Source organism: Mauremys reevesii, linkage group 19, assembly GCF_016161935.1.
Source record: "Mauremys reevesii isolate NIE-2019 linkage group 19, ASM1616193v1, whole genome shotgun sequence".
Classification (NCBI taxonomy): Eukaryota; Metazoa; Chordata; order Testudines; family Geoemydidae; genus Mauremys; species Mauremys reevesii.
In genome coordinates this window covers 15,335,611-15,347,221 of record NC_052641.1, presented here as the reverse complement: position 1 = coordinate 15,347,221, position 11,611 = coordinate 15,335,611, and the positions used below count along the sequence as shown (strand labels likewise).

The window sequence follows — 11,611 nt, the reverse complement described above, 5'->3', positions numbered from 1 at the left end:
CTTGAAGATTCAGCTGGGCATGATCTACTTCTTCATGTCCATGGAGCAGGTGTGTGGCTGCGCAATGTTACACGCCTGCTGCCTTAGCTGGGGCTGCATCCGAGGGAGGGGGAAGCTAGTGGGGTAGTTGAGGTTAAAGTCGGATAAGCCCCCTTCTCATTTGGGGACTAGGGAGTTTAGCTTAGGTTATCAATTACTGGGAGTGGACTACATCCACCCTGATCGAATTGGCCCTGTCAACACTGGTTCTCCACTGGTGCGGTAACTCCCTTCTCTTCATGTGTCAGTATATAATGCCTGCATCTGTAATTTACACCCCATGCATCTGAAGCAGTGGGGTTTTTTACCCACGAAAGCTTATGCCAAAAGAAATCTGTTAATCTTTAAGGTGCCACCGGCCTCCCTGTTGTTTTTGTGGATACAGACTAACACGGATAACCCCTGATACTTGATAGGTTAGGTTAGTTCACCCACTTCTTTTTCTACCACCATGCCCCGGGTGAAGCTGTGTCTCGTTCTCGTTCGCAGTCGCCGTCATGCAGCTTGCAGAGTGCGTTTGGAGCTTTGGGCGGAAGGTGCTATAATTAGGGATGTTGGCCATTTAATTGCTCACACGCCACAACTACATTGCGAGCTGTCCTGGTCCCGCTTTCATCACTCCCCCTTCCGCCCCACTGAAGTGACCTGTAAAGAAGATTTCCCCATAATCACGTGGGTTGGAGCCAGAAGGGCGGGGGGAAAAGAGGGCCAGGTGAGAGCAATCCCGTGGAGGCAGCTCATGTGACCACAAAGGTCACTGCTGCAACCTTCGCTTGCACCCATTTGCCCTGAGAATCCGAGATGCAGAGAGGGTGGAGGCGCTGGGAACAGCAGGGGTCTGAAGCTCCAGTTACCAGAGGCCAACAAAACCTACCTGTCCCTTCTGCAGCCTCCCGCCAATAACCACGTCTCTTATTCACCCTTCTGGGGCGGGGGGGAGGGGCAGGCCAGAAGGACACCCTCACAAAGCACCAGTAGGTCACTGACCACTGCTATTGAGTGACCAGATGGACTTTCCCGCTCTGCAGTTCCAGCCTCCTGTGTAAGCCTCTTGTTTCTTTCTTCGCTGCGGCTGAGCTTTGACTGTCTGTCCCCTCGGGGCAGCCTTTTGTAATGGGGGTGCATATCTGCCCTGGTGTCTTTCTGATCCCAGGCAGCCTTCTCCCTCTACCGCCCATGGCAGCGCGTCCCAGGAACAAGCATAATGGGCTCTTTCAGGCCTCCCAGCCCCAGCTTTGGGAAACTCCCAGGCAGAAGCAAGAGGGATCCTTGTTAAATGTTTAGACAAAGGCACCTTGTTAAGGGGTTTACAAAGACGCCCATCGCCTGCGAAGCCGTTGGCTAAATGCACCCAACCCCACCGGGGAATTTCGCTCTCGTGGAAACGTAGAAACACACTTCACCACCACGCCGGGCTGCGAGTCCGTGAACTGTGCGCAAGGCTCAGGGGCATCTCGTGGCCTCCTGTTAACCGTCCGGGGCCACATTCCCCAGTGCAGCTGCAACCACTGTGCAGTAGCCAGAGGGGAACATTTCAAAAGCACGTAGATGCCTCAGGTCCCCTTTTCAAAAGTGGCTCCTGAAAGTCAATGGGATTTAGGCACCTAAGTTCTAAGTTACTTTTAAAAATAGGACTTGGATCCTAAGTCCCTTAGGTACTTTTGAAATGTTTACCAAAAACTATTGATTGCTATTATTCTGATCTGTATTCCAGTAGTCCCCATCCCACCGCTGGAGCTCACTGTTCTAGGCACTGTAGGAACACCTACAATGACATGGGTTTAATTATATCTAGTCGAGATTACATGGATGTTGCCTAACTTCTGTCAGTTCTGCAGTAGGTGGTAATAATTAACTAACAATTCTACTTAGCAGCACTCACGCAGGCTTTTTCAACCCATGACCTCAAAGCACTTTAGAAAGGCAGGGAAGAATCACCGTCCCCCTTTTACAGCTGGGGAAACCGAGGCACAGGGCGGGAACGTGACATGGCCATAGTTACACAAGGGTGTCACAAGCAGAGCCCAACCCTCCTGACTCCTAGGGCTGCGCTCTTACCACTAGACTACACAGCTCTAGCTGGGCCAAAATGTTACTCCACCAAAACTCTCGATCATGGAGCATAAGAACTCCTAGAAGGCTCTTATGGGCCCGTGTTGGTGTCACTCGCTTACACAGTAAAAAACAAAGCAGGCTGCCCACTGCCCAGGAGCGCTAACACCGTGCTTCTGCTCACCAGCAGGGGCACAGCAGGACCCTCTGCAGATGACAGGCTCCTGGTCAGTCAACTGCTGAGGAGGAGGGTGCCGAGAAGCCGCGTCAGCTCAGAAGCGCGGTAGCAACCCCATGCTCCTCCCGATGCCAGGAGCAGGTGTAGCCCCCGGGACAGCAGTTTAGTGGGAGTGGTAATCACAGTCTGTGCCACTGGACAAGGTGCACGTAGACTGGCCAGACAAAAATCATCCTCATGCTTTAGCTCTGAGTTTGAATTAACCTATAACCAATGGGGAGTGGCAACGCCAGCTGCTCAGCTGCTCCATGGCCAGTGCTGGTCCTTAATCACGAGTGTCGTTGGGGTGCCATCACCTTCCTCGTTACCCAGGGGTGGACGCTCAGGCCTCTGCTGTGGCTGATGGGCTGTTCAGCAAAGCCCCACTGCTGCTACGGAGGCTGCACCGTGACGCTCTGGGGCATTGGATCAGCTGCGCCTGCGTGGATCGTCCACCTGGGAACTGGGCCTTGTTCAGTTACTGGCTGTGCAGGGCCCACAGATTGGTTGCTTTCTCTCGGATGGTAGCTTCTCCTTCCTGTTAGTGGGGCAGCACCCCCCATAGCAGAATAGTACCTACCCCCAGCCGCAGGCTGTGGCTTGGAGATGGCCCAGCATATCTGACAAGGGCTGTGCATGTTCATTCTGCACGGGCTGGAAGGAATCAGCAATAAATTGGGAGGCTGCAGCTTTAAAGAAAAATGTCTGTTCTTCTGTGCGCTGCAAGGCCCTGGAGCAGCCGGGAGGGAGAATGCTGGAGGACACCTGCAGAGATCCTGTACAGCTGGGGAAGATTAGCCTTTTCCACTAGACAAGGCCCATTACCATGTTCCAATATACTATCACTTCCGCTAGGAGAGCCTGCAGATGAGATATCGATTGAGGTGACCCCTTCTCTCTAGCCTGAGACGCGTGCAGATCAGCCTAGCCAGCCTGGGGTTAGAGCCAACAGGAAGGCCGGTCAGCTGCCAATTACCCACAGCTCTTCGGGCTTCCGTGCGCAGGGCTGTCTGCCAAAGCCCCCCTGCGTGTGCTGCTGCCACAGGACGGAGGGGGCTGGAGGAGCTGTAAGGAGCAAACCCTGGACTGGTGGGAGAGCGAGAACTGCTCCCTGGATTCAGAAGCTGGCCTCCACCGCCGATTCCAGGGACGTGGACGGACGGGAGATGGGTGAGTTAACCGGCTCCCTCTAAGTGGGGCAGGGTGCTGAAAAGAGCGAGGGTATGGTAAAGGACGTCCAAATGTTCTCCAGCAGAGGACAGCACTGGCCACGCAGCGGGGAGACAAAGGGAGCAGCTTCCCACTGCCGTGGTCTTTAACGCAGCGCAGCCGGCCATGGAGTTTGCAGATCTACCCGGGCAAGGCTCAGTGGGATTGAAGACCTCCCAGTTCAAACTGGAGTATTGCACACTCAGCTCTGTGTTCCTCCCAGCCACACCGCTGCACTGGCCGGCCCTACGAGCCACATTTGGCCCCCTGACTGCACCGTGGCTTTCCCACAGTTCTGAGCTTGGAGGCTGCTGCGGGGAGGGAGGGACACCGCTAGCAGATGTTCTGCGCAAGGGGCCACCTTGAATGTTTGTGACCCGAACCGCACTCAGCAACCCACCCGGCCTCCGTTAAAGGTCTTTGTGGGGTCCAGCTCCATGGGAGCTCCCAGCCTGGGCTCCCGGGTAGGGTGAAGGGATGTCGTGATAGCACAGTAACAAAGATACAACGTTACGCACTCACCCAGCACCTTCCATCCACAAATCTCAACCCAGCCTAAATATCAAAATGTGCTTAAACAAAGGCCAGTGCAAACGTTAGGGCTCCCTAGGCACAGGTATCAAGTCACTGAGCAAGGAGATCGAGCCTCCTCGATATAGGTCTGGTGAGATATTGGACTTAGTTCTTGGCTGGCTAAAATCAGAGAGATATTGGCAAAACGGGAGGGAGTTCAGAGCCAAGCACTAATGACCCCAGCAGCTGGAAGGATGGATTTTTGGAAGAAAGATAAAAGGAGCTAGATAGTATGTAGAGCCTGGCTAACCTGCTGTGACATGATGCCACATGATGTGCAGACGTACCAAGGATGCAAAAAAATTAGAGTGGTTCGAGGCATCATGGGCAGATTGTCAGGAGGAACGCCTCCCACCACGGAGACGGTGGTGTGATAGTCTCCAAGAGGAAACAGTGGAAGCTCCTTTGCTTGGGACTTGTAAACGCACCTGAACAAATCGCTAGAAGACATGCTGTGTAGGGCATGATACTGCCCTGGTTAGTGGGGAAGAAGGGTGGATCATCTCCTGGGTCCTTTCCATCTCTAGGTTCTACAGTTGTAAGAGAATTCTCCATGGAGAATTTTTTTTCCCCCTACAGGACTTGCAAAGGCCTCATGGGGCTAATGAGACTGACCTCCACTGTACCGTGCTTTGAGATCTAGTGATGAAAAGCACTAGACAAGAGCTGGGTATTGTTAGGTATTTGGATTCTCATTCCCCAGCAAACTCCATTTAAACAGCATGCACCTCCCACCGCCCACTGGCTGGGAGCTGCAACAGGAGGCTGTCACTGACAGAGACCTTCCGAAGGTGACAAAATGAACGCACCAGAACGTACGGTCGGCTTCAACAGCAAAGAAAACAGCCAAGACTTTGTCTGAACCAAGCTGGTTTCCCCTCCCACGAGTTGAGATCAAGATCTACAGCTGTTGTTTTACGCAACATGCTCCAGTCTCAATTTAAATTAACCCCGCCCTCGCGTCCCGGCATAACCCAGTCAGTACCCAAATTGCATGGAATAAATGCTGCTGCGGCACTATCTGAACACTACCAAAGCCACGGACAGCACCGTTGTGCTAGGGGTTTAGAGGCCTTGGATTGAAGTGCGTCTGCAGGACGATCACATAGGGATCTGACATCTGAGGGGAACAGGCCAGCATTTGCAATAGCAATGCTAATGAGGCTTTCTAGAGCTCTGCTCTCGCTGGAACTCGAATGCAATATGGGTCAGATTTTCCAAAGCACTCAGCATCCGGCAGCTGCCGTTGTGCTACTTATGGTCAGATTGCTCTAAAGAGATCAGCACCCAACATCTAAAGTCTGGGGCTGCCTCTCGCTGTGTCCGTTACACCAGGAAATGACATCCTGGAATAGGACACACGGTGTTAAACACCACGTAGCGGTCTGGAGCAAGGAGGACTGCCGTGTTTAGCGTCATGGTAGTGCAATGTGTTCTAACAGGGTGGCATTTCCCCACCATTGACAAGATCAGTTTGTGGAGTTGTTTCGTGCTTTTTCAGATGATCCACTGGGCGTTAGTGATATTCCTGAACTGCAAAAGTTGAATCCACATTTTGCTCCAACAGCCAAATGAGGTTGTTTTCAGATTGTGTGTGGGTGGGTGTGTGCGCGGGGAGGGGTTTTATTGTAAGGATACAAACCAGAGTAATAGGGTTGGACTGTCCCATTGTGCTTTGGCCACTCACAGCATCCCAGGTCTGTTTGGTAAAAACCTCTTAAGGGATCAGTGACCATTTCAAGAGAGGATAGTCCAAGGTTCATTCACTCGCGCAAACATTATACAGCATTGGAAAGCTGGTGGCTCCTGCTTTCCCACAATGCACAGCGATTTTTTCTAATGATGGTGGGTGATGAGGTATCAGATCGTGAAACTACATCTGTAGGAGTGCACACGTGCATACTCTGCAGAATCTCCTGCTTGTAGCATGGCCTCCAAGCCTATGCCACGGGGAGCTAAGGGTGCTTAGCACTGGGCAGGATCAGTCCTTGCCCTCTTACTCCGACAGGCCCATCCAGCACAACAGGAGGTAGCACAGCTGAAAATAGGCGCCGGTGAGATCGCCAAGAGCTCTGAAGGAGCCCTCCTGAAAGGAATGGTCTCTAAGGAGGGATTTTGGAAAGAAGAGGGCTTGTTCCTGGCCATGGTAATTTTTTTCCCCTTGCACAGGGCATGGCATGGTAGGGGGATGGCGGGAGCATTCAGGGAGGAGGTTTGGAGGAGAGTCGTGCATACGGGTGCAGGGAGAGAGAGCTGTCGGCAAGGCAGCGTGTAGAGTGGCAGAACCCAAGGGAGCTCAGCCGAGCCGGGTGAACATCAGCAGTACGGTGACAAATCCGTAGTCACCTAGCAATTTACTATGCCCCAGCCCCCAGAATGTCCTGGTGAGAGCTGGGCTGGAACCCAATTCATCCTGTTCCAAACACACAGTCCCTTCCCCCTGCACACCAAGAATTTTGCAAGATTCAGCCAAGGACTGGGCATCTCTATGGAGCCTGAGACTAGCCTGAGTGAATGAAAAATTCTGGCAGGGATGGTAAACCTCCTGCAGCAGAGCTTAAGCCAGACTCTAACCATCACAGCCTAAGATGAGCCCCAGTGTGGTGGCAGATTGGCCAACATCTGCTATTGGGGGGTTCAGACCTCTTCCTCTGAAGCATCTGGTCCTGGCCACTGTCAGAGACAGGACAGCGGCTGAGCTGGACCTTGGATCTAATCCAGTCTTTGTTTCTATCGTGCACTTCAAAGCAGGCTCGGTCAGTTTCACCTCTCTCCGCAGCCCCTTCCAGTGAGCGGTTTTCCACGCTCTGCCACAATGCTGCCATGTCAAGGCTGCACCCGGGAATGACTGTATCTCAACCACCCCCTGTCCCCAGGAAGATAAAACCTCCCTTTTAAATGGAAATTTAAATAAAAAATAATCATCCTAAGGAACAGAACATTCCTTCTGGGCTCAGATTGAGTAAAAAAAAAAAAAGAACCCACAATTTTAATTAAACAAACCCTAATTCTGACCCTTTGGCACTCAAGAGGATAAGAGAGAAACAATGACATCCCCTTAATGACTTAAAAATCAAAAGCAGCATAGCAAGGATGGGAGTTTTGCTTCCTCATCCTCGGTGGCCTTTTAGCATTCAGCCAAGGAAGAAGCAGGTAAGTGGATTGTTTGGGTAGATTCCCTCTCCCCCTTCCCACTCCAATAAAAAGGTACATACTGGGACAAAAACGCGTGTCCTTCAGAAGCACTTAATCCACTGCAAACCTCACAAAGACTGGCTCCAGAAACAGTTTGGCCATCTAAGTGCAGGAAGAACAAACAGCAACAATCAAATAATAAAACCCTACTCGGTGTAAAGAAACAAAAAGCTGGTTTGTTTTAATTTCTTGTTTCCCTCCTCTCCTGCCTGACCTCTTTTTTTTTATTCCATTTCACTTGCCGCCGAAGCCTTGTAACAAAGCCATCACCTCCACGCCGACTCCGGGAGACGCGTTACAATTATAAATTACCAACACAATTAGTGCGAGCGCTTCGAAAAAGCAGAAAGGGGAGTGAGAGCCCCACGCGCTATTGATTGCTATTCATTCTGCTTTGCCGCGACCTTGCTCTGAAGACGATGATATTCCTTTAGCCTGTAAACCAGATTAAAAAAAAAATTAATTGTAAATTAACAGGAATAACACGCATTTCGATTCAATTAATTTAGGCGGAATGAGGGGGTGTCGGGGCAAGCGTTTGTTAAGGCCTGTACAGTTTGATTTCTTTTTTCCCCTGCCCGCTAGTGTAATTAATTGATATTGGGGGGTGGGGGGGAATGGAACGTTGTGCATTATTGTGGAGAACAAAGCAGTTAACAGGCAATGGAAAAAGAAAGAACCCATTATGTAAATACGGTGTGTTTCACAGCATTCAAGGGGATTCACAGGGCCCGGGAGATAAGTAAAATACAGAGACGGGAGGTAAATAGCCAAGGCTCCTGTTCCTGAGATGCTCTGTAATCGCTCATGCAGACCATGTGGTCCAGGTTAGGCTGGAGGCACTTGAGTGACCTCTGAGGGGGTAGCGATGAGCGGGCGGTTTTCTTCCTGCCCATGGTCTCATCTATGGCCTGCCAGGGCAGCTCAGCTTCCAAGGAAGTCAGGCTCTGTTCCCCTTTTAACTCGGCATTAGATGTGGGGGGTTGGTGTCATACCCCACCTGGTGCGTCTCGGGCCACGTCTACACTGCAATCGGATCACTTCACTCACCTCCAGCAGGCCACGTCTACACTGCAATCGGATCGCTTCACTCACCTCCAGCAGGCCACGTCTACACTGCAATCGGATCGCTTCACTCACCTCCAGCAGGCCACGTCTACACTGCAGCTGGAGGGGTGACTGCAACGCGGCTTAGCTTACCTGGGCTAGCGTTGCTGTAGCTAGCACAGCTAAGGCTAGCAGTGAAAATGAGGTGGCCCAGACTCCAGCCTGGTCTAGCAACCTGAGTACGCACCCAGGGGGACCAGGTGGGCTTGTGCGGCCCAGGCTGCTTCACCTTCCCTGCTATTTTAATCTGTGCTAAAGCGAGTGCAGGTATGCTCACCTGAGCTGCAGCCATGCCACCAATGGCAGTGCGGACACAGCCTCAGTCCCAGCTGGCTAGAGGTGAGTGAAGTGGACTCTAAGGTGTTGGCTGACTCGGCTAGCAGCAGTCATTGGTCTGTGTGTCTGTCCCAGTGCTAATCCTCGCGGGTAGACAAGGGCAAACCAGGGTTTGCACCAGTTGAGCTAACGGGGGTTAAACCCCAAATACAGGCGGGGGCACACCCCGATTAGCTCGCCTGGGCAGAGCTGTGACTTGTGCCAGGGTAAACGGTACCCGCAGGCGGGGTTTGCATCGGGACAGCTAGCCCAAAGGCTTGAGTGCACCAGACACAAGGCCTCAGGGTGTGCAAGCCCCACACAGGAAATGCCTCCTGCAAACCCAAAATTGGAGACAGCAGGGGCAGCTCCTAGCAAGGGTGAACGCGGGGCCACATGGGGCCCAGAGAGTGATACAGCCAGGCTGCTGCTCTCTCTCCAGCACCTGATTAAGGAGAACAAGCCAGTTTTCATTCCTGCGCCGAGAGCTGACTAGTTCCCATGTGGCTAAGCCTTTGGAACTAGGGCTCTCAGGAGACAGCTAGTGGGGGGCAGATATGCCAGCGGCTCATGCAGGGAGGGGGATCACAGTCCTTGGCGGAACAAGCCACATACCGCCTCCCCACTGCCAGGGAAACCCTGGCTGATCTTTGACCTATGCTCCCAATGTCTCCTGCCTCCCTGGGAGGGTTCTTGGCTGGGAATGGGAGAGAGAAACTCTCCATGCACCAGCGTCTGCAGGGGTCTCTGGCACGCTACCAAGCCCGCTCCAGCGGCTCAGCGCACGCTGGGCCCACCTGGAAATGGGACGTCCATGCTGGGACTATACGAACCTAAGGGAGTTGATGTTGATGAATCCAGTAGCATCAGAGGGCTCGTAGTCACCTTGTACGTTCATACTGCAAAAAGCAGGGGGGGAGGGGGAGAGGAAAACAGACCGTTAAAGATCAGGACACCTCTGGCTCGGCAAAGGCAATCAGAAAGAGGAGCTGAAAACCGCACGAGGCGGCCTTTTATCTCCGCTGCCCAGGGAGTGATGCAAACTGCCAAACGCCAGGGTCGACACCTACATAAGTGACCTGATTTTCAATCTACCATTCTTATCTGGCCCCTGTCAGCGTAGCACGCACAGCTCAGACGCTTGTAACGTAGCCGGCCCTGGGCATCAGGGCAAGGCTAGCATCCCCACCGTGCAGGCCCTGAGAGGCTGAGCGACTTCCTGCAGGACACAGAAGAAACCTATGGCGGAGCAGGGAATTGAACTCAGGCCTATCAGCTAATGACTTAACTCCTGGCCTCTTCGGTCTGCGCTGAGCGCTCCCGCTTGCTAGCGGTGCCAACGGGAGTGGTGGGTACGTAGCACTGCGAAAACGACCAACTCCCTGGTTCAAGGCCCTTCTGTCGAGATTTAGGTGCCTGGTTTTTCCACACACCTTCCACCTGGTGGATACAGAACCTCTTTGGAGCAAGGATACCAGGCAGAATTCTCCTTCAGAGCGAGCCATGAGCAGGGCCGAGGGCCAACATCACCTCATCCCGATGGGGTAGGGGAAATGTTATTGGCCCTGCTTGTCAGACAGGGAAACTGAGGCAGAAGTATCCCAAATGAAGAAATGCGGGTTTCCCTCAACGTGCATCTAAGTAGTAAATGGGATCCACGAGACAGCAGGGCAAAGAGATGGCAGGAGACAAAGAAAATTTGCATTTCAGCAAACATGGGTGAGAAGAAAGAACACAGAGCCTCCTTCACCACCAGACTCCAGGTTGCTTTTTTTATTGTTTGAATAAACTTTGCTTTGAGGGGTAATCCTCGGAAGAATCCTTTTATCTCCTTCAAGGGTAACTGGACTATAAAAGAAAGGGGCAGAAACCGCAAGTACATTTTCTCTCTCTCTCTCTCTCTCCCCCCCGCACCCCCAAAGGAATCAGCCATTTCACCTGAGAATTTGGTCAGCCATTTGCTGACAGGCTCCTGGGGTCAGAGCTGCTGGACAAGGACTACGGCTGTCCAGACCCTCAGGGTGTGACCTGCACGCTGGTAGGCTGTTGTGAGCGGCCCAGATTGGAAGCTAGAACAGCAAAGCATTGCGAGGCACCCAAGGTTGCGGGGCAGGCGGTGACACAACTGCTCACTGGTCTGGATTGCACCCGAGTGTGACAGCTTAGGAGAAGGTCATGTGAGAAAGTATTAAAAGCCTTACTAAAGTAGGGCTATACCACAGCTACTGCTTGTTACCTTGTTAAAGGACCCCTGGCATGGGTAGCTCCTGTGAGGATCACCCCCCTTTGCCATCTTATTTCTGGTATAGAAGAACCCTCTCAAAACAACCCATTCCCCTCCCTGACCCCGGCGGAGAGAGTTATCAGAAGGCTGATGGGTGATCTGGAAGGGGACCCAGAAGATCGGGAGGAGTGTCTCCAGGTGCCTCAGTTTCCCCACCTGTCCAATGGCTTGAAATAGCCGTTGACTATTTAGGTGGTCAGGTTTGGGACTGTCTCTTAGTGTGCATATGTACAGTGACAGGCACGATCAGGCTCTGCTTTCGTTTGGGGTCTGTGCAGCGTCGGGCACAGTGAGGGCACCAATCTCTGTAAGTGCCTGGCACAAGGAGCACCCGTTGGTGATGGGCATCTCTGCAATGCCTGGCACAATGGGGGGCCCTGAGCTCAGTCGGGGTTTTTCGCCTTCCTCTGCAGCATGGGGCACGAGTCACTTGCTGGAGGATTCTCTGAAGCTTGAGGTCTTCAAACCACAATTTGAGGACTTCACTAACTCAGACATAGGTTAGGGGTTTGTTACAGGGGTGGGTGGGTGGCCTGCGTTGTGCAGGAGGTAAGACTAGATGATCATAATGGTCCCTTCTGACCTTAAAGTCTATGAGACGCTCTTAGGGTGGTTTGACA

The 11,611-nt window shown here is 52.6% G+C and overlaps 1 protein-coding gene across 4 annotated transcripts in view; it reads right to left on the bottom strand.

Moving 5' to 3' along the window:
* Window positions 1-7,441: 7,441 nt before the first annotated feature.
* The window catches only part of ASS1 (argininosuccinate synthase 1), a 72,728-nt gene continuing 68,558 nt past the window's right edge, over window positions 7,442-11,611 (bottom strand). For all 4 annotated transcript variants that reach the window (XM_039506762.1, XM_039506763.1, XM_039506764.1 and 1 more), the window contains 2 exons: window positions 9,541-9,606; window positions 7,442-7,720 (listed from right to left, as the gene is read on the bottom strand). In XM_039506762.1, the coding sequence (XP_039362696.1) occupies window positions 7,666-7,720; window positions 9,541-9,606 (121 nt within the window). In that variant the 3' untranslated portion in view covers window positions 7,442-7,665. The remainder of the gene's footprint in view (window positions 7,721-9,540; window positions 9,607-11,611) is intronic.